At 54.3% G+C, this 22,699-nt stretch overlaps 2 protein-coding genes across 2 annotated transcripts; one reads left to right on the top strand and one right to left on the bottom strand.

Moving 5' to 3' along the window:
• The first annotated feature begins 3,630 nt into the window (after window positions 1-3,630).
• LOC135402496 (embryonic pepsinogen-like) lies at window positions 3,631-7,518 on the top strand. The gene is made up of 9 exons (XM_064635736.1): window positions 3,631-3,701; window positions 4,076-4,238; window positions 4,497-4,614; window positions 4,992-5,110; window positions 5,198-5,397; window positions 5,733-5,846; window positions 6,323-6,467; window positions 7,034-7,132; window positions 7,300-7,518. Exons 1-9 carry the CDS (start codon window positions 3,643-3,645, stop codon window positions 7,435-7,437), a joined length of 1,155 nt encoding a protein of 384 aa, XP_064491806.1. The 5' UTR covers window positions 3,631-3,642; the 3' UTR covers window positions 7,438-7,518.
• A 2,490-nt stretch (window positions 7,519-10,008) lies between these two features.
• Window positions 10,009-21,991, bottom strand: KCNA10 (potassium voltage-gated channel subfamily A member 10). Its single transcript, XM_064635723.1, has 2 exons — window positions 21,824-21,991; window positions 10,009-13,723 (listed from the first exon to the last, which is right to left on the bottom strand). The coding sequence occupies exon 2, from the start codon at window positions 13,647-13,649 to the stop codon at window positions 12,099-12,101; it is 1,551 nt and encodes a 516-aa protein (XP_064491793.1). The 5' UTR covers window positions 13,650-13,723; window positions 21,824-21,991; the 3' UTR covers window positions 10,009-12,098.
• Between the last annotated feature and the right edge of the window lie 708 nt (window positions 21,992-22,699).

Raw genomic sequence — 22,699 nt, 5'->3', positions numbered from 1 at the left:
GCAACATCCTGGTGATGCTCCCAGGTCTGAATATTCTACACCTAAAATAATTGCATGGAGGGTTTCCAAACAGCAGGGAAATATTCTATTCCTATTCCTATTCCTATTCCTATTCCTATTCCTATTCCTATTCCTATTCCTATTCCTATTCCTATTCCTATTCCTATTCCTATTCCTATTCCTATTCCTATTCCTATTCCTATTCTATTCTATTCTGTTCTGTTCTATAATTCTTCTATTTCTATTGTTATTAATCAATTCTGTTCTATTCTAATTAGATTCTAATTCTCTATTCTTCTCTAATGATATTTTAGTCTAGTCTATAATTCTCTTCTCATTCTCTTATTCTAATCGGTTCTAATTATCTTATGTTCTAATTCTCCTCTCTATTCTATACTATTCTATTTTCTTCTAATTATTCCCTTCTCTAATGCTACTCCATTCTATGATTCTTCTAATTCTATTATTCACTCTATTGTGTTCTATTTTAATTATATTCAATTCTCTGTCCTACTCTAATTACTCTTGGAAGTTGAGGGGTAAATTTGATCCAAGAGCAACCTTTGGAAACTGCTTGGCTATGCCAGAATTAATACTGGACTTTGGGAGCTTTATATACACATTTTTTTTGGGGGGGGGGGGAGGCTTGGAGTGAGTCTCTGTTCCCAAGGTGGTTCCTAAAATTCATCCCAGTGGTTTTCCTCGTTTAAATCCATCTTAAACTCCTGCCCCAGACCAAATTGGGATGAGCTTTGTTGCCTTTTTGGCGACCACAGCCCAGCCCCAGCCCCTTCCCACTCCTGCACAAACCACCTGGACGATTCCAGCCGGTTCCCTTCCTGAAAAATCATTACAAATTCCCACTTCATTCCACAAGATCACAGGAACCCACGGACCCCCCTAACATCCCAGTGGGGAGGGGATGGAGGGGCTCTGCCCACAACATCCTTCCTAAAAGTGGCAATTCCCGCAGGAAATTCAACAGGAAACTGAAAATAAAGATCCAAAAGCCAAAAAAATAAAGATCCATAGATCCATGCTGTCCACAGAGAAATCACCTGCAGCTGCCACCAGATTTGGGGGTGTGGAGCAGGTGGAGTTGCTCAGGATGTGCTGCTGAAATAAAAGCAGCCCCAGCGGAGCCATCCAGCATCCACATCCCACATCTCCCGTGTCCTTCCCTCCCCGCATCCCTCCCGCTCCCTCGGCACGCCGGGAATGCTGCGCGGATCCCCGAAGCCGGGAATGCCGGGCGGATCCCTGGAGCCGGGAATGCCGGGCGGATCCCCGGAGCCGGGAATGCTGCGCGGATCCCCGAAGCCGGGAATGCCGGGCGGATCCCCGAAGCCGGGAATGCCGGGCGGATCCCCGGAGCCGGGAATGCCGGGCGGATCCCCGGAGCCGGGAATGCCGGGCAGATCCCTGGAGCCGGGAATGCTGAACGGATCCCCGGAGCCGGGAATGCTGAACGGATTCCCGGAGCCGGGAATGCCGAGCGGATCCCTGGAGCCGGGAATGCCGAGCGGATCCCTGGAGCCGGGAATGCTGAGTGGATCCCTGGAGCCGGGAATGCTGGGTGGGCGGATCTCTGGAGCCGGGAATGCTGAACGGATCTCTGGAGCCGGGAATGCCGGGGGGATCCCTGGAGCCGGGAATGCTGAACGGATCCCCGGAGCCGGGAATGCCGGGCGGATCCCCGGAGCCGGGAATGCCGGGCGGATCCCCGGAGCCGGGAATGCTGAGTGGATCCCTGGAGCCGGGAATGCCGAACGGATCTCTGGAGCCGGGAATGCCGAGCGGATCCCCGGAGCCGGGAATGCCGAGCGGATCCCCGGAGCCGGGAATGCCGGGCGGATCCCCGGAGCCGGGAATGCCGGGCGGATCCCCGGAGCCGGGAATGCCGGGCGGATCCCCGGAGCCGGGAATGCCGGGCGGATCCCCGGAGCCGGGAATGCCGGGCGGATCCCCGGAGCCGGGAATGCCGGGCGGATCCCCGGAGCCGGGAATGCCGGGCGGATCCCCGGAGCCGGGAATGCCGGGCGGATCCCCGGAGCCGGGAATGCCGGGCGGATCCCCGGAGCCGGGAATGCCGGGCGGATCCCCGGAGCCGGGAATGCCGGGCGGATCCCCGGAGCCGGGAATGCCGGGCGGATCCCCGGAGCCGGGAATGCCGGGCGGATCCCCGGAGCCGGGAATGCCGGGCGGATCCCCGGAGCCGGGAATGCCGGGCGGATCCCCGGAGCCGGGAATGCCGGGCGGATCCCCGGAGCCGGGAATGCCGGGCGGATCCCCGGAGCCGGGAATGCCGGGCGGATCCCCGGAGCCGGGAATGCCGGGCGGATCCCCGGAGCCGCTCCCGCTGCGGTCCCGGGAGCTCGGGGGGAGCTTTGATGCTGGTGAATGGTCCCGGATCTCCGGGCAAACCCCCGAGAGGGCTCAGCGCCCGCGGGGTCACCTTGTCCTGTTTGCATCCAACGGGACTAATTGGATTTTCCTGATAACAGCGGGCTCCGAGCAGGAAAAACGTACATAACCCCCCCCGGCCCCCTCCCCGGGGGCTCACACACGTCAGCACCCAGTGGGGCCCCTTCCCCATCCCAGCCGGGGCAGGGGGGGTCATTAACGGGGGATCCCACTGCTGTTTGCCAAGAGAAGTCAAAATCCTGCCTCTGGCTCTGGGGTCCAACGTCAGGATGTGGAGCTGCTGGGAGTGAGTCCAGAGAGGCCTTGGAGATGCTCCAAGGACTGGAGAACCTTTGCTTTGGAGACTGGGAGAGCTGGGGGGGTTCTCCTGGAGAAGGGAAGGCTCCAGAGAGACCTTGGAGCCCCTTCCAGGGCCTAAAGGGGCTCCAGGAGAGCTGGAGAGGGACTTGGGACAAGAGATGGAGGGACAGGACACAGGGAATGGCTTCCCACTGCCATAGGGCAGGGATGGATGGGATATTGGGAAGGAATTCCTCCCTATGAGGGTGGCGAGGCCCTGGAATGGATTTCTCAGAGGATGCCCCATCCTTGGAAGTGTCCAAGGCCAGGTTGGACAGGGCTTCCACCTGGGCTAGTGGAAGGTGTCCCAGGAGAACCCAGCAGGGGTTCCAGCTGCTGCCAACGTGCATCCAGCACATGAGGCTGAGGCTCTGCAGGAGAAAAGGGCTTTGTAGGGTCTCCCCAATCCCACACAGAGCAAGGCAGCCCCTTTCACCCCTTCTCTTCTCTTCACCATCCCCTCTCTGAGGTTGCTTGGAGCAACCTGGGCTAGTGGAAGGTGTCCCTGCCCACTGCAGGGGTGGGACTGGATGGGATTTAAGGTCCCTTCCAACCCAAACCATTCCAGGATTCCATGGTTCTGTGCCCAAAACCAGGCAGTGCCTGGTTGGGATGCAGGATCTGGGGCCTAAAGAACGGAGTGTTTGGGGAGGGGATGCAGGGGGGAGCATGAGCACGATGGAATCAGCCCCCACCCTCCCTGGTGACGTGTTTGCCCCTGTTTGCCGAGTCCTTCGTTCCCTGCCTGTCACCTGCCTTGGCCGGGTGCCCAAAGGAGGGGAGGGGGCATCTCCCCCTGGGCCCATTGGCTCCTGGCACTGCTGCTGGAATTCCTGCTGCCTTTATAAAGCCCCAGGAATTCTCCCTGGCTGTCCTGGGATGATGCAGCTCCTCGTGCTCCTCTGCACTGCCTCTGCCCTCGCCCAGGGGCTCACCAGGTGAGTCAGCACAGCATCACCCCGGGGCCACCTGAGCCAGGTGAGGGGAGAAGATGAGTGATCTGAGCCTTTTCATGGCTTTGGGATGTAGAGGTGAGGTCTGAGGCTTGGGAAAGCTGCTCCAGGGGTGCAGAGAACGATGGGGTGCCTGGGGGAGGGCTGGTTTCTAGGGTTGTTTTGGGGTTTTGGAGAAATCCTCCTGACTCAGAGTTTTTTGGAAGTTTCCTGTGTTCCTGAAACAGCAGGAGCATTGAAGGTGTTAAATCCTTCTTGCAGGAGCTGCAGGCAGCAAAATCCCATCAAACTCTTCTTTTTTCTTTGTGATTTTTTTTTTTCTTCTTTTCATTCCTTCTTTCTTTTCCTGCTTGTTCCAGACTGCCCTTGGAAAGGGGGAAGAAGCTGAGAGAGATCCTCAGGGAGAAGGATTTGCTGTGCCAGTTCTTCCAGGACCATCACTATGACATTGGCACCAAATTCCCACATGCTTTTCCCAATGGGACCAAAATGGCTGTGGAGCCCCTGCTGAACACCCTGGACGTGAGTGTGGGCTCTCGTCCCCAGGGCTGGTCTGTGGGATGTCCATCCCTTATCTGCATGGGCCAAACCCAAATTCTTTCACCCCAAATCTCACATTTTCCCCCTCTCCTTGCCCTGGACAGAGAGATGTCCTCCCAGAAGCTCTGCTGGAAGCAGGGTGTCCCCATGAAAAGGGAGACCATGGAAGCTGAAAGCCTGTGGAAGCTCCAGGTTTGGTTTCATGCCTTAAAATCCACCCCTGTCCCCGCTGTCCCACAGGTGGAGTATTATGGGACCATCTCCATTGGCACCCCACCACAGGACTTCTCCGTGGTCTTCGACACCGGCTCCTCCAACCTCTGGGTTCCCTCTGTCTCCTGCACCAGCCTGGCTTGTCGTGAGTAAGAGCTTCCCATTGGAGCAGAGCCAGGTCCAGCTGCACATCCTGGGCTTGTGACTGAGCCTAAAAGTTGGGTGACATTGCCAGGGAACTGGGATCACCCCCTGGATCCATCCCATCCGTGCAGGGCTCTGGAGTGAGGAGTGTTTGGGGTGTAGGACCTGCTCAGTGCTGGGATAGGATTAGTGCTCACTGCCTCAGTTTCCCCACCTGTGATGGGAATTCCTGTGGATCCCTGGTTCTGGAGGAGGGGGAAGGACATGCAGCAAATTCTCACAGCTAAATTGTTCCCAAAGGCAGGATAATGAGCTTCCCTCCCCCCTTAGGCTTGGCCTTGCTCAGAGGCTTCATTTTGTGGTTTCCCCCTTATGTAGAAACCCACCAGGTGTTTGACCCCTCCAAGTCCTCAACCTACAGGAGCACGGGGCAGAGCCTGTCCATCCACTACGGCACCGGGGAGATGGAGGGAACTGTGGGCTCCGACACCGTCACCGTGAGTGTGTCCCCTGTGCTTCTCCACCTGCTGACATCAGCATCCCAGGGCCTGATCCAGACCTCATGGCACCCTCCCCATCCTTAGGTGGCATCTCTGGTGGACACCAACCAGCTCTTTGGCTTGAGCACCGCGGAGCCCGGCGAGTTCTTCGTCCATGTCAAATTCGACGGGATCCTGGGCTTGGGATTCCCAAACCTGGCAGCTGATGGGATCACGCCGGTCTTTGACAACATGGTGAATGAGAGCTTGGTGCAGGAGAACCTTTTCTCAGTCTACCTGTCCCAGTAAGTCCCGTGGATCCCAGGGACGGGGGAGGTGGTGGACCTCACATCTCGTGCGCGTTGTTGCATTTTGTGGTGGCTCCAGCTCTGTTGTCACTGTTGCCATCAGGTGTTGTCTCTATATCATGACATTCTGGGGGCCACCACACTCACTGGGGACCAGTTTCCAGGCACACAATTCCCTTTTTTGAGGTCCAAAACCCTGCCCCTGTGCCGGTGCCGAGGGCGGTGGACGTGACTGTGCCTTCACAGTCAGTGTCTCACTCCATGGGACGCACACTCCTGCACTGAAGCCACATGGCAAAACTTCCTCTGTTTTCCTTTCCTGCGTCACCCAGTGAGGCAACAGGGAGCGTGGTCATCTTCGGGGGCGTCGATGAGTCCTATTTCACCAACTCCATCCGCTGGATCTCCGTCTCTTACCAGGGGTACTGGCAGATCTCCATGGACAGGTAAATCAGCTCTGCTGGTCTGTGCTCACTTTGACATTGCTTCTAAAGAGACTGGGACCCACCACCATCAGAGCCTTTCCACTGCCATCTAACACCCCGTGGCTGAGGGATGAAGAAGTTAAGGGGCCAAAATCCGTAGTACTTTGGTAGTTGCCACCCAAAATGAGGATGCTTTGGGCCTGGGGCACAGCCCAGTTCCTATCCTGTGATTTTGGGGATGTCTCTGGTGATGAGTAGAGCAAAGTTATGGTCCCAAACCTCCTTTTTTGGGCTCAGCTGGGTCTCACCTTGCTGAGCTGAGTTCAGTGCTCATGTGTGCAACACTGGCTGTGTTCCCACTGGCACTGCAAACTCCAGGAGGGAAAAGGCTCAAGGGAAGAACTTTGGGTTCACCCAGCTTTAATACAAGAAGTTAAAACCCATCACTAGGGTCCATCCAGTTGTTTAATGCCCCCGTGGTTTGTCTCCCCTCCCAGCATCATCGTGAACAGCCGGGAGGTTGCCTGCAGTGGAGGCTGCCAGGCCATCATCGACACCGGCACGTCCCTTGTGGCCGGGCCACCCTTGGGCATCAGCAGCATCCAGAGGGCACTTGGGGCCAGGCAGGACAGCAATGGAGAGGTGAGAGTCCTCCCTGCTCGCCCTGGAGCCCACCTGGCACTGTGGAGCCAGTGCCAAATCTGACTCCGTGCACAGGGAAATTGCTCATGACAAACATCAGATACCTCCAGCAGAGCTCACTCTGAGACACCACCAGTGTCCAGTTTATTCCAGGAAATCACAGAATCAGAATATGCTGAGTGGGAAGGGACCCACAAGGATCATCCAGTCCAACCCCCGGCCCTGCCCAGGACACCCCAAATCCCACTCTGTCCCTGAGAACATTGTCCAAACCCTCCTGGAGCTCTGGCAGCCTTGGGGCTGTGCCCACTGCCCTGGGGAGCCTGGTCAGTGCCCAGCCACCCTCTGGGGGAAGAACCTTTTCCTGAGATCCAATCTAAACCCCCTGACACAACTCCAGCCATTCCTTCAGGTCCTGTCACTGGTCACAAGAGTGAAGCAATCTGTGCTGCCCCTCCACTGTCCCTCCTGAGGATATTGAAGACCCCAGCAAGGTCTCTCCTCGCTCCTTGCCCTCTGAACACGTTGTTTCCCTCCTAAGAGCCCCTTCCCTCTGCTCCCTGCAGCACAGTGTGAACTGCAGCTCCATTCCTGCCATGCCTGACGTCATCTTTGTCATCGATGGTCTCCAGTACCCTGTGTCTGCCTGGGCTTACACTGAGCAGGTGAAGTGGAACCAGCTGGTCCTGCTTGCAAGGACCTCTCAAGGTCCTTCTCCTCTCTCCAGTGGCTCATGGGAGACAGCAGACGAGTGGCCATGAGCCTCCAGAGCTGTGCAAGGAAAGGCACCAGCTCACACCTCCCCCCTTTGCCTTTTCTTGCTCCACTGCAGCACGACCCAGGATCCTGCACCAGCAGCTTCCAGACCACCTCTGGAGACCTTTGGATCCTGGGAGACGTCTTCCTCAGGGTGTACTACAGCATCTTCGACCGGGCCAACAACCGCGTGGGACTGGCCAGGGCTGTTTAGAGCCACCCTGGGGATGTGGTTTCACCTCCTGCCAGCCCACAGCCGTGGGTCTGGGCACAAATAAAGTGCTGATGGTTCAGAGTTGGTGGCTGCACGGTTATTTCTCGTGGAATGGTGAGAATCAGGAAGGAACTCAAACACCTGCTGCTTTGTGGTGATTTAGGAGCATTTGGTCATCACAGGCCTGCAGCCTTTAAGAGCTACAGGGACTGAGGGGGGGAAGCCAAGATTGGCTCTTTTATTGGGGCTATATCAGGAGATTGATTCTGGAAAACCCAGATTTCCACCTAGGGAGGGTGAACTCACCATCCCAGACACAGCCCATGTCAGAGCAGATCCCTGCAGACCCACAACCATGTCCCACCAGTAGCTTCCATGTCCCATGACCCAGTAACTCCCCATCTCTGGGCTCAGGGCTGGGGTCAGTCAGCCCCAAAACATCTCAGGGCAGTGAATCCCTTAGGAAAATGTGGCTTGACTGGAGTTTTCCCTTGGACAACCCAAGAGAGCAGGGCAGGAAAAGGCTCTCACCCAGTGCCTCCCATCGAGAGGATTTTACAGAAGCACAGAACCTACAGAGTTCCCATTTTCCTAAAGGAAACGACCTCCAGACATATTGAACCCTATTAAAAATGGGGGTTGCCTCTTTCCCTGGGAGCAGCTGCACTGGAATTTCTCAGCAGGAAGCTGGGAGAGAAATCCAAGTCTCTGCTGCTTCTTCATTCCTGCTGTGCTGAGGAAAAAGGAACTATTTGCATTATTTATTGATCAGTGAGGCTCCATCACCGGGCCTCATTCCTTACCTGATGGGAGCAGGGATGTAGAGGGAGAAATCCAGGAAATCAGAGTTGGAAATTAGTTTTTCTCTTCTCTCACTGTGCAAAAGTTGAGCTGACCATAAAGCAGGACGTGATGTGGGATGGTGGTGGTGTGATTTATCCCACCCCAACTCCCTGGGATCACACATTCCCAGGGTTCCCAGCCTCAGCTGCTGGGAATCCCTCGTGCCCAAGCAGAAGAGGGATGGCAGCCTGGATTTTGGGCAGAGGGACCTTTCTCTCAGCTCCATCACAGGAATTTTCTCACTGTTACGAGCACCAAGAAATGAGGCTGGTGCAGTGGGACCCACATCTCCAGGGGTCAGTGGCCCATGGACCTTCCCTGCCGGGATGGACAAGACCTGCAGGAGCACCCAGGGGCTGTAGCTGTGCTCTGAGTGGGTGGGATGGGAGTGGAATGTTGGTCCTTGCCCCTAAATGCTGTGCCAGGAGGCAGATCCTAAACCCTCCTGGCATGGCCATCCTGCACCAGTGCCAAGAGGCCCTGGAAAACATCACCCTGGAATGGGCTTCCTCCATGGGAGCATCCCTCCGGCCAGGAACACCCTTCTCACATCCATGTTCACACGTGCAATGAAGGAATAAACCAGCTAAAAGCTTCCAAGCATGAATTAGAGAGAGGGAAACCCACGTCTGGCCTGTCTCCAGCAGGGAATGTCTGTCCTGGAGTGCCATCTCCTGGCGGGATCTGAGCTCCTGAGCACCGGATCCCCACCCCTGGAAGTGTCCAAGGCCAGGTTGGATGGGGCTCGGGGCAACCTGGGCTAGTGGAAGGTGTCCCTGCCCACGGCAGGGGGTGACTCTGGGTGGTCTTTAAGGCCCCTACCACCCCAAACCGTTCTGGGATTCTCGGGAAATTCCGCTCCAAGGAGGAGGGAGATGTTTCTGGATGACGAATATTTCACACCTGGCCTCAGGTTCTGGTTTGTCCCAGGGATAAAAAGCAGCCAGGAAACACCTTTCTGATAAAGCAGAAGACAGATTTCTTGCCTTCTTTTTAGCTTTTCCTCTGGCAAAATTTCCAGAGGGAATTCAGCCTGTGTGAGGGAGGACATGAAGGATTGGCTCCTTGGGGCTTGAGTGCAGAACAGGGCTGTTACTGAGAGCTTTTTATGGATTTCACTGAGCTCTGAGCTTTGGGCTTCTATTTGGGAAGGCACCAAGCTGCAAACTGTGCAGGCAAATGGGGTTTCTGGCAGGTTTTTATCAAGCACCAGCTGAGTGTTGACACTTTGAATTCACAGCTGGTTTTCCTCCCCTTTAGGATAAATAGGAAGCAAGTTAATGAGTCTGGAGGGGTTTAATGGCTCTGACCCCATCCTTGTGATATAAATCAGGGATTCCCTTTGGACCTGGCTTCCCACAGTGGATGGTGGGAACCAAACTGCTGGGGAAACCTCTGCAGAGCTCACGGGTCTGGAGAGTTATAATTATCTGTTTTCCAGAGAAACTGTGGCTGCCCCATCCCTGGAAGGGTCCAAGGCCAGGTTGGATGGGGTTTGGAGCAACCTGGGCCAGTGGAAGGTGTCCCTGCCCATGGCAGGGGGTGGAATGAGATGAGCTTTAAGGCCCTTGCAACCCAAACCCTTCTGGGATTTTATAATGTCCTGTACTTCAACCCTCCCACACACAGTTCCCAGCTGGGGACCAGTTAGAATTCCCAGCTGGGAGCAGCACAAAGCCAAGAACAAAAAGCTGAGTCCAAATAAACAATGTTTCCTGCATGCCAGACTTTGAAGCATTTATTCCTTTATTTGAAGATAAAGTTTACAAGTGAATAAGAATCAGGTTGTTCATCCTTTCATCTGTCCCTCCCTCCATCCATCCATCACTCCATCCATTCCTCCATCCATCCATCCATCCATCCCAGCACCAGTATGGTCCATGTTTGCTGAGGGAGCAGAAGGAGTGAGGAGCTTATGGCCAAATATTTCCCAGCCCAAACCTTTTCATCAGTTTCCTGTGGTGATTTCCCAAGGAGTAAACATCAAAAGTGCTTCAGATTTGAGGGGCTGGGAGAGAATTTGGGGAGGGGACCATGAAAAACGTAAAAGAATGTAAAAAGTTTAAGTTTTCCAGAGGAAAAGGAAAGAGAAGCTGTTATGAAATGAAAAAAAGGATGTGGAAGAGCTGCTGGAGAGAATGGAGTGATGAAGGGGGAGGAGCTGGGGATGTTCCCAGCTGTTCCCAGCTGTGCCTTCTCCAGCTGTTCCCAGCTGTGCCTCCTCCAATCGTCCCCACAGACGAGCAGAACTTGAACAGAGTGGGAAGGAAATTAAATAGCTCTCACAGCTTCTCCTGCCTGAGATGATAGTAGGGGGTTTGCAAGGGATGGAGTAAAGAAAAGGATGGTGGAGGGATGGGGGAAAAAACAAGGAGAGCAGATGAAAAGATCTGTCCCAGATGAGAGAGGGTTTGTACTTGTTGTGTCTCAGATCCATCCCCTGGGATGCAAAACACCTTATTGCAGAAAGACAGTGCACAAAAAAAAAATAAATGCCCCAAACCAAGCCAACCACCCCCACCAATCAGAGCTGTGGGATTTCTGCCACGGGGGAAATCCCAACAAGCCCAAACTCGCATTTCCCATCACACCAGGATTAATCAGACCTAATCCCTGTTTCACCACTGCTTCCTGAATGAAGTTGCAAACCAGGGATGGTGGAACCTTCAGGAGATGAGACATCAAAGGTAGCAGATGTGGGATAACAGCAGACGGGAGACACTGCACAAGAAACTGTGATTTGATGGAGGCAGAGACATCCAAAGGAACAGCTGAGTGAGACAGTGAAGTGGCAACAAAACGTCTTTGTCAGAAGAAAACCTGCTGGCATTGGAGAGAAAGGCAAAATGAACTGCTGCTGGCTTCTCCCATCAAAGTGCCACTGGAAATTTGCATGTTTTAGCAAATCAGAAGTGCCTTTTTACAACAGGGAAACGTCAGGCCTTGTTTTCTCTGGGGATTTTCTCTGTGCCACATTTGCAGCAACAGAAGTGGCAATAAAAACTACAGGGTCACTGTGGCTTGTCCCCAAACGTGTTTGCATATCAGATAACCCCCAAACTGAGCATTTGCTGCAGGAGAAATCCCGTTTTGTTGCAGGAGAAATCCCATTCCCTCTCTCAGAGCTCAGTTTCCCATCACAAACCCCGGTGCCCTGGATGTTCCTTGTGGCTGTGCCACCATCCCTGGTCACTGTCCCTGTCCTTCTAATCCCCTCACCTGCTGGCTTGGGTCCATCCATCACTGCTGTGCCAGCAAAATTAATTAGTCAGGCAGACCAGGGAACTCATCCAGCTAAAAATATCCCTTCTAATTTCTTTTTGCCAGCTTATTTTTCAGGCAGAGCAGTCCAGGTCTGGGAATTGGTCAGATCCCCAGATCTGAAGTGGCAGGTGGGGAGGAATTATTTCAATGGATTAAAGAAACAGGGAGCTGGACCCATCTTCATCCCTGGCCAGTTGGGTGCCACCAAGCAAAGCATTTAATGTCATTTTGCCCTTTTTCATCTCCAGTAAATGGGGGAAATCTCTGAATGTGGGGAATTCCACTCTGATGCCACGGACAGAGGACAGATGTGTCAAAGCAGATGAGCATCAAATAAAAAACACCAGACTGATGGGCAGGGCAGAGAGATAAGAAAGATGGTATTTATTTGAACAGCCACAGGAAATCAGAGATTGAAAAACGTCTAGAAAAAAAAAAAGCAGCAGCACATTTGGTTTAAAAAAAAAAAAAATTAAATCAGAGCATGCAGATATTTGATACCTTTTCCAGCCAATCCCACCTGACAGTGCCCAGTCCCACCATGGCCTCAAGCATCATTTTTTGGCCTTGTCTCGAGGGTAACCCCCATTGGTCTTATTGAGGGACTCCATGCTGCCGTTGCCCGTTGCCACGCTGGCCAGGAGCCGCTCCACCTCCCCGGGCAGGATCTGCTTCTCCTCGTTCTCCGTCTCCCGGTGGTAGAAATAGTTGAAGTTGGAGACGATGACGGGGACGGGCAGCGCGATGGTCAAAACCCCCGCGATGGCGCACAGGGTGCCCACGATCTTCCCCCCCAGGGTGGTGGGACACATGTCTCCGTAGCCCACCGTGGTCATGGTCACCACGGCCCACCAGAACCCGTCGGGGATGCTGGAGAAGTGGGACTGGGGCTCGTCGACCTCGGCGAAGTAAACGGCGCTGGAGAAGAGGATGACGCCGATGAAGAGGAAGAAGATGAGCAGGCCCAGCTCCCGCATGCTGGCCTTGAGGGTCTGCCCCAGGATCTGCAGCCCCTTGGAGTGCCGGGAGAGCTTGAAGATGCGGAAGACCCGGACGAGGCGGATGATCCGCAGGATGGCCAAGGACATGTTCTGCTGCCCGTTGAGTTCGCTCTGCTGGATCAGCTCGGTGGTGAGCGTCACGAAGTAGGGGATGATGGACACGATGTCAATGATGTTCATGATGTTTCTGAAGAACTCAGTCTTGCTGGGGCACACGATGAAACGGACAAAGAGCTCGAAGGAGAACCAGACGATGCAGGCGGTCTCTATGACGAAGAAAGGGTCCGTGAAGGTGCTGTGGGCCAGCAAGGTGTCTGTCACATTCCTAGAAAGCTCCTGGGCAGACTTGAACTCCCTTTCCTCTCGGAACTCCGGCAAGGTCTCCATGCAGAAGATGATGATGGAGATGACAATGACCAGGACGGAGACCAAAGCTACGCCCCGGGCCGCACTGGAGCTTTCGGGGTACTCAAAGAGCAGCCAGAATTGCCTGTGAAAGTCATTGGTTGGTAAAAGGGTCTCAGGATCCTTGATGAACCCTTCATCCTCCCTGAACTGGTCCATGGCTTCATCGCCCAGCTCATAGAAGGTGATTTCATCGGCAAAGACGTCGATGGGGACGTTGGCCGGGCGCCGTATTTTCCCACCGGACTGGTAATAGTACAGGATCCCATCAAAACTGGGCCTGTTCCTGTCAAAGAAATACTCATTCCTCATGGAGTCGAAGTAGCGCATCCTCTTTTCCGGGTCCCCGAGCAAGGTCTCAGGGAACTGGTCGAGGGTCTTGAGCCGCGTCTCAAACCTCAGCCCAGCGATGTTGATGATGACTCGTTGGTCCCCCTCGTCCATGCCCACCCTCTCCCCCACCAGGTGGTCACTGAACTCGGCAGAGAACCTGGAGAAGATGGTCTCATTGTTGGCGTTCTCGCTGTTGATGAGGATCCTCAGGTTGGAGAGCAGGTTGGCGCAGCTGGGGTGGCCCTTCCGCGACTGCCCGGCGGGGCTGAGGTCGTTTGAATAACAGGGATCCTCCACGATCTGATCAGCGTTGTCAAAACTGACTAGTGCCACCTCCATCTCCTTCCAACTGGACACGTCCATCATACACTAATCAGATTAGCAGCATAAATCCCCGGATCCGACGCCGGCAGCTCGAGTCTTTCCCACGCTATGAGGATCTGCAAGGGAAGGGAGAGGGACACGATGCTGAACTGGGCTAAGTACACAGGTCACTTGGAGAGCATCTTTCGGGCCATGGGGTGGGGAATTTCCTAGACTGGCTCTGCCAGGTGCTCGGGAACAGTCACTGTGTCCCCAGAATATTCCTGACATTGCTCTGAACTTGGAGCAAAGTCAAAGAGGAGCCCAGGGACCAAGTTATGGAGCTGGGAAATTACCTGTCCTGCCTCGGGGAGAGAAATCAGATATTAACATGGAACAGTTCTGGGGAGATTTGCCCCAAAATGAACTTTCCAAGTAAACTCAACATCCTGATTTATTTCCCTCCAAATATGTTCTCTGGACAGGAGACACGACAGAGGGGCATGTGGAGCTGCTCTGTGTGACCATGGATCACCAAGGGCACAGTGGCTTCCTTACCCAAGGAACTTCAGCAGAAGGGAGTGAAAAAACCCAGGTGCCCTGGACAGCCAGGAATAGCAACCCAATTTAGGCCACGGAGCAGCAGCGACGCTGGGGCCAGTCCTGTGACGAGGATGGTCCCCTGCGCAGGGTTTGCTCAGTCCATCCCAGTGCTGAGATGATATCCGTGGAGACTGAGCTGCTCCCGGTGCCTCAGCATCCCAATTTCACTGAACTAATTCAGGGCTGTGAAGTTTTTTCCTCCCCAGAAGCAGATTTGTGCATCCTTGCTGACATACAGCCGGGAAAGGGGGGTAGGACAAGCCAAAACCCCAAATCTGTTGCAGAAATAGACTTTAAGATCCTGTCTTGTACAAATCCTCCCTCTTCTCCTCTCAGCTTTACAGCCCTGGCAGCAAAACTTCCTACAGGAACCAGCATCCACATCCCAGACAAGGGTTTAACCTCACTCTTTCCTCGGCAGAGATTCTGGATTTGGGGGCAAATCCCAAAATTTATGATAAGCTGTTTACAGACCATGTTCCTTCACTTAAACCAAAGCCCCAGAGCACGGCTGTTCTTAGGAATCCATCCCCATGGAACTACTTTGGGCTGGTTTTGTGCCAGTTTTCCCACTTGGAGACATGGAGAAAAGAGTGTTTGGGGCAGGGGGGCAGAACTGATGCCTGGAGGAAGCAGCAGACACGTGATTTTGCCCCTCAAAGTGATGTGCTGCAAATCCAAGGAGCCCCAATGGCTCCAGACCTGAGTCCTCCAGCCCCAGTTATGTCCAGCTTGGAGCTGCTCCAGCCCAAGGACAAGCTCTTCATGAGGTTGGATTCTTCCCAGGCTTAGCTATTTGGTGACTCTGTGAAAGGTGGTGCTGGAGGGACAAAATGTAACATCAGAGCAACAACCCAGAGCTGTGGATAACCCTGATTTCAGGAGCATCAGGAGGCAGACAAAGGGATGCCACAACAAGCCTGGCCCAAATAACGCTCTTTTGGATCTTTTGAGGGAAAACTAAGTATAAAACAAAAAAGAAACAGCAGCACAAATCATTCCCTCCTTGCATCCTTATTTTTTTCCTTAATATAAATCCCCCCAGATGATTTTAAATCCGAAAAAAAAGGTAAAGAAAACAAGTTTGAATCAGACTTTAGTGTTCAGTGGATGCTGACCTGACCCATCACACCTCCAGCCTGAGGGGAGAGCCCAGAGGGTTCCACCTGCCCAGGAGCTTCTCTTGGCAGTGGGACAAAGTCAGAGCAGCTAAAACTGGCCATGGAATTGCATCCTAAGGCAGCACCATGAGATGACCTTGGTATTTTAAGCATTAAGTTTTAAGTGCTTATTAACTCATAATACTGCTGGGCAAGGAAGTTCCCCAGCCCCTGCTTGAGGGATGTCTTCATCCCAAGATTTTTGGTTGCAGAAGGAATTGTGATGTCTTCAAATCTGGCTTTGCTCTGGAGCCTCCATGAACATCAAACTGAGCCCCCACTGCATCACCCCTTGTGGGGAAACTGAGGCACAGAGCTGTGATGGGACAATTTACACACCATGGGCAGGGCTGAGGGCGGAAAATTGTCCCCACTGGGACAGGGAAAGGTGATTTTCAGCTCTGTTTTAAGCCCTTGGGACAGCGTCCCACGGGACGCGGGGCTCTGAGGTTCCTTTTCCTGCCTTAAAGCCCCCAAATATGCTGATGTCTGTCTGTCCCAACACCAGACAGACGTGCCCCACCTGTCCCCAGGCCCCCACACCGCCTCATGTGTCTCCTTTTTCACTTAGACCCAAATTAACGGCCTGTCCTGAAGCCACAAAATCCCCTTCCAAAGCTTTTCCCTGCGCTCCGGCCGAGGCTTGAACTAGAAAGTTGCCTCTTTTTTTCCTCCTAAATCACCCAACATCTGCTTCTCGGAATCTGATTAACTGATATCCTTCAGCAGAAATCCCTGGCTGCAGAAAATAATAATAATAATAATAAAAACCATGGGAGGGGGAGCAATGGAGAAGAGAAAGGTCATTTTGAGGGAGAGTTTGTGTTTTGCCCATCACATCCCAGGAAATCAGGGCTGTGGTTCCAACCAGCCCCTCTGTATCCATCGAAACCTGGAATTTCCCTACACTTCCCATTCATCCTACTTTCATCTCCCTCACTCTCCCGAGGCAAAAACTGTCTGTTTCCAAGGTTTTATAGAAAAATGGAAATGCTGTCGCCCCATCCCCTCCCCATGAGCCCTTTATGGGATGGGAAGGGGGGTGGCTCTTCCCGTTGCCCACCCACATGAGCACCCACAAGGACTTACCTGGACAGGGCACGGAAGTGCCAGAGCTCTCTGCATCTGGGAAAAGAGTCATTAACCACACATCGAGAGGTGTAGGGAAAGCAGAGATGGAAAAAGAACCAGTCCAGCCATACCCCGGGAAGATCCCTTCGGGATAACGCGGCCAATGTCATTTGAAAGGCTCCTCTCCCTTAGTTCCCCCGTGCCGTTGGCCGGGGGTGGGTTTTGGCAGGCACGGCGGTGGCACCCGGCACAGTTCGGGGCCGCCATCCCCCCGGGAGCCCTAAAACCAGCTGAGGGGCCACGGGGAAACGGGGCTGGACAGGTGCAGGGGGCATCCCATGCCCGGGCTCCACTGGCTTGGGGAGGGGGGACGTGGCCACCCGGCTCCTGCCCCCACCCGCCCGCCGGGCAGGGACAGGGGAGGATGTGCCCTTCTGGCTGATGCCACCTTTAATCCCCAACAAAGCTGCGGATGGTCCAGCGGGGACAGGTCTTGTCCGTGACGTGGAGAGGTCTGAGCTGGTCCCCGGGAGAGAGGCTGAGAGCGGGGACAGGGACCCGGCACCGGGAGAGAGATTCCCAGCAGGAGAAAAGGGCTGCTTTCAGCATTAATATCTAATAATGATGGGAAAGAGAGAAGGGGAGGGGAAAGCCAAGGGTCGAACATCCCCTGGTGCCCACCTACCTCTTGCCTGTGGCCACGGGGACAGCGGGAGCTTTTCCAGGAGGGGACGGTGCCACCACCACGTGGGACATCTCCTGTTCCCACCCCGGGATGACTGGGACCAGTTGCAGCAGCAGGTACAGCTGGCACAGCCCTGCTGAGGGCATCACTGGGGAACAAGGGAGAGGGGCTGTGCCCCTTCCTCACGCCTGGATCCCAGCTAGCTGCTGGATTTATCAGCTCTGGTAATTAACTAATTAATCATTGAACACTCAGGGCAGATGGGACAGGGCAGGTTGGCACCATTCACCAAAACAACTGGGATTTTGGGTTTCCTTTCCTGTATTTTTCTTTCTTTCCATTCCATGCTCATGGCCATCCTCACCTTGGCTGCTCCAGAGGGGTTTCATCCCTCCTGGGTGGATCCCACCTCTACCCTCACCCAGGTTACCTTCCCACCCTCCTCGTCCTCCTCCTTCACCCCCTCGTCCTCCTCCCAGGCGTTTGGGAAGGCAGAGGAGGGAGTGGCACATTTCTCCCCGTGTACTTCAGCCTGGATTCCTCCACGGTGACGTTCTTTTGCTCTTGAGGGACACGGTCACCTCGATTTCCCTCCCTGCACACCCTTGGCTGTCCTCTGAGGTGTTTCTCCCGCCCTGTGACGTTAATGAGCACATTAAGCCTCCCTGTCCCAGAGGAGAGCCCAGCTTGGAGCATCCCATACTCATCCACGGCCTTCTGTGATGGAAAGGGGACATGAGATTATCCAGACCTTTGATCAGGCCCTTCAGGGCTGCTTTATCATCTTATGCACCCCTTCTGCACCTGCATGGATTACAGTCCTTACATTTCCTCTCATCCCATTGAGGCAGCTGAGGATCTATTGAGAAAAAAGGAATTAAATTGATATTCTTGGCACTTCAATTCACCCTGTGTCCATTTCCCCTTCAAACCCAGCTTTGGCAGGGCTTTGACCACAGGGTTTATAGGCAAGGTCTGACCTCATTTGAGGTTTTTTGTCCCTAACATCTGCCTAGAACTAACCAGGGGCACATCCTGCACCCAGACAAAGAACATCTGTGGCCAAGGGAAATGCAGGGAATGAAAACCATCCAGAGGCCCCGCTGATCTGGCTTGTGCTGGGGCTGAGAAGCTTTAGCAAAACCCCGCTGTTAACAGGAATCTCCCTGCAGTCAGAGCAGGGTTGTGGTCCAGGGGAGACGGGGACGGGGGGAGATGCCCGGAACGACATCGCTGCCTCCAAGAAATAGGGCGGTTACACAACCCCCTCTCCGGAGGGTTTGGCTGCACCCTGGACACCCTCAGGAAATTCTGCCTTTGTGTTCAGCCAAGGTGACTTTAAAAAGCCTTTGGCACTAGGATTTCAACCTCCCCCAGCCAGGCTGCTCCAGGCGTTCCTCTGGCGCTTCTTTCCCTCTAATCCTCTGCTCTGCGCTCCTGGTGTCCCCAGTGCTGCTGGAATTTATCCCAAATTTGGACCCCAAAGGGTCTTCTGTGTCCAGGAGGGACCAGAATGCAGAGAGTGATGGCAGGGGAGCGCTGCCCAGCAGCTCTGCACACACAGCTCTGACACCAGAGGGGAGAGAGCTGGACACCTCCCAGCCCCACCCAGTGCAGAGAGGGATTACTTGGCAAAGGAGGGAGTTTTGGGATTACTTGGCAAAGGAGGGAGTTTTGGCAGCAGGTCCCTGATTATTGTTTGCACAGGGAGCTTCATTTTCCCTGTGGGGAAAAGTGCAGCTTATCACCATTTCCCTGGGATCTGACATGGGATGAGGGACCTGGAGCAGGGTGGGAACAAGGAAGAGAAGACAGGACTGGTCCTGGAACATAAAAAGGCAGTGACACCTCAGCTGGGTTTTCCCTAATTCCCAAGCAAAATGATGCTTCTGGAAATCCATGTGGGCTGGGCTTTGCCCTGTGCCAGGCACCAGCTTTGGTCCACAGAGCAATTCACTACAGTAACGAGCCTTTGCTAATTATTCTCTCTCTTTGCAGCACTAATTACCTGGAGTTCAGCTCTATTCCAGCCCCATGGCTCCAGGATGGAGCTGAGGTGGCTCCACTGCACCTCCACAGGGGGAATTTTTTCTTTTTCCCTGCTAATTGAAGTGCCCCTCAATTAGCAAACACCATCCCCCTGCATCATGAGGGGACTTGGGATGTGCAATAGCAAACCCACAAGTTAAACACTCCAATGCCCTCGATTTAGGGCTGAGTTTATTAATATTCGAGCTCTGGCTCCGGCACAGAGAGTCCTTGGAGGCTTAGTGAGGTGCCCAGGGCATCTGTCATGGGTGGGGCAGGGCAGGAATCACCTCTGGAAGGAAAACAAGGAGCTGCAGGGGGAGATCCTGCAAAACTTCGGGGCTCAGAAGAGGTGTTTGTAAATCAAGCTGTTTAAACTCCAGGCAAACATGTGCAGCTGTGAGGGAACGAGCAGGAGGGGAGATGCTGGTAGTTTGTGAATGATAAAAATACAGGAAAGAATAATTCCAATCTTCCAGGGGGTGACAGGGGTCTGGGAAAAGCTGCCTCTGGTCTGAAGTCCTCAATATGGGAATAGTGGAGAAATGGAAAAGGGGCCAAAACATACTGAAATATTTGGCAATCCCAGGGTTTCTCCTGCCCCGTGACAATGAAGGATTCCAGGGCTCAGGAGCAGCTGGTTGTGAGACTCCTTTGTTTTTAAAGCAGAGGTTAAAGTGTGTCTGAGGAAAAGCAGGGCAGGACTTTTAATATTTAAACCCACACATTCTCTTTAAATGGCCAGAGGGCAGGTTTGGGTGAGATATTGAGGAGAAATCCTTCCCTGTGAGGGTGGGGAGGCCTGGCACAGGCTGGCCAGAGAAACTGTGGCTGCCCCATCCTTGGAAGGGTCCAAGGCCCCATTGGATGGGGCTTGGAGCCACCTGGGCTAGTGGAAGGTGTCCCTTCCAACCCAAACCAGTCTGGAATTCTATGCAGTTGCACCAGGAGATAGATGATCAGCCTGAAACAAGCACCACCAACTCCTATGAGCTACTTCCCTCTCCGTGCCTCAGTTTCCCCAGATCTGCTGTTGTGCTAATCCAGCCAGGACGGAGCTCTCTGGGAAAAGATGTACAGAAGGAAGATTCCAAACTGGATTCCTGGCACTGGGATGGAGGTGTCCATCCCTGCTGACCCCCCCAGCAGGCACAAAAACACCCCCAGCCAGAGCCCTGCAACCCTCCCAACTTCTCAGACCTCAGTCTGATTTTTCCGCCCGTAATTTTTTATATGAAAAAAAATCAGATTATCAGAGAGCCCGGGACACACAGGACACACCACGAGACAGATGAAACCTTCCTTATACCCAGCCATGGAGCCCGAAATTAATCAGCCACGGATTAACCGGGTCAGGACGTAATTTAATAACAAGTGAGGGAGAGTTCCTGCTTAGAGCCAACGTGGTCCCACACCAGGTGTGCCTGAAAGCTGCTGCAGCCCAGCACAGACAGCAGGAAGATGGAAAAGCCAGGTGGGATGAAATGAGCTCTGCAGGGCTGAAGGAATGGGGACCACCCGGGTCCGGGCCAGGCTTGGCTGCAGCTGAGCCCTCCTCATCTGCCCAGGGCTCAGAGCCGGGATTTTAACCTGATTCAGGAAGACTGAGATGGGTTTTTGACTCTGAGGGTGCTGTGGTGGCTTTTGGGGGTGCTGAAATGGCCCTTTGGAGGCTGAAGGTCTGCTCTGCGCCGGGATTCACGGAGCAGTTGGTGCTGCCAAGGGTTTGACACACTTTAGGAAGCATCTGATGAATGAAACACGGACACAAAGCGCTTTGGAAAGGCTTTGATAAGCCTGGACCTGAAGAGATGTGAGGAAGTGGGTGCCTGGAGGGAGCTCTTCCCTCCTGAGCATCCTGGCTCCACCCGGGCGCCTGGCTGGGGCCAGGGCAGGCAGCCACCCCTCACCCCCCTTCTGCTTACTGCCCTGTAACACGAGAAAGAACTCGACTCCAAATCGATGGGAAACTTTCCCAGGCTGTCCAAAAGTGCTGGGATAGAGGCAAAGCCCCCTCCCTGACCCAGCAGCAGGAGCTCAGAGCTGCAACCTCAGTCTGCTCCTGGGGGTGAGCAAATGACTTTGTCCCCCCTCAAAATCCGCACTGGCAGCAAACCCTGGAGGAGGACGGTGGCCAGAGCCAAAAATGGATCGAAGGGATAAATGGAAAGCAATAGGAAGCTGCTAATCGGGTCAGACGGGTTCCTGCATCGATCCCAAGGTTTGCAACAGCAGCACCAAGAGGAGCCCGTGGCAGGTTTGGGGTCCCGGTGTCGCTCAGGGTTTGTGGCATCACGCACTGAGCCAGAGCCAGTGCAGAGATCAGGGCACCCCCCAGCACATCCCAGCAACCCCACAGAACCCCCCCAGGTGAAGACATTGTGATCTGGACCCGGCAGCAAAAAATAATTAACAGTAATTAAGTAATTGAGATGGTGCCAATGAGACCCTCTGACTCCTGGTAAAGCCGGGGTTCATCCAGCACACGCTTGGTGATCGGTAGCACTTCACCCTCCCTCTTCCTCCAAGGACAAACCAAACTTCCCCTGTGGTCACCACGACCCAAAAAATACCCCCCAAAAAAAGATGAAACCAGCGCCCGACTGCCCCAAACCCACTCACCAGCCTCTCCTCTCCCCTGTCCCCCGAGTTCACCCCACCACAACAAAACCAAGAAGGGAGCAACAAACCCGGCTTTTGCATCGTCCTCATCTTCCTCCAGCGTGAGGGGACCCCAGTGCCCCTGTTCCCATCCCCGTGCCAGGCGGGGCTGCCCAGCCGTGCTGCCCCTTCCCCTCTCCCGGGCAGGGCTGGGATGCTCCAGCCTCTCCTGTGGAAAGGCGATGCCAGTACCCACGTGAGCCCAGTGGGACTCCTTGCCCTCATTCTCCTTGTGCCTGAAATGGGTTCTTTGCTCCCTCGCTGGGCCCTGCCCAGCAGCAGCAGCAGCGTCCAGGACTTCCAGCCACCTCTTATAGGTCCCCAAAAGTGTCCCACGGTGTTTGCTTTGCAAGCAGGGGTGAGGAAGGAGCAGCCTGAAGTGGAGCAGGAGGAGGAGGAGGTGATGCTCAGATGAGACCTTTTCTGTCCCCTCCATGCAGAGCTGCTTGCTGGGACAGTGCTGGTCTCACAGGGACCGTCTTTATTTGCACCCAAGGAAGGAGCAGCTGGGAAAACAGGGGTCTCCATTGCTCCCACGCCCAGCACGGCCACACACAAAGGAACCAGCCAGGTGGAGGCACCCAGGGCTCTGCTGGCCATGGGGCCCTTTGTCCAGGCACTTTTCCAGCATCTGGGCCTGGCTTTGCTCCGGTACACAGGAAAATCCCCCATTCCCAGGAGCCTGTGATCACCATTACAGGAGTTCCCAAAGTCCTGAAACTTCAGGAGCAGGAGCTGCCTCCCTGGAGGGCTTTTTCCATCTTGTTTTTATAGGATCAGGGGAGCCTGTTCCTCCACGAACCCCTGGGGGGGGTCACACCCTGATGTACCTCTCTGGATCCTGGCTGTGCCTTGGAATCAGCCTGGAGCAGCCCCTGGCAGGAGCTGGGCAGAGGTTCTGGATG

The sequence above is a fragment of the Pseudopipra pipra genome, chromosome 25 (genome assembly GCF_036250125.1).
Source record: "Pseudopipra pipra isolate bDixPip1 chromosome 25, bDixPip1.hap1, whole genome shotgun sequence".
NCBI classification, from domain to species: domain Eukaryota; kingdom Metazoa; phylum Chordata; class Aves; order Passeriformes; family Pipridae; genus Pseudopipra; species Pseudopipra pipra.
This window is presented reverse-complemented; position numbering and strand designations above follow the sequence as displayed.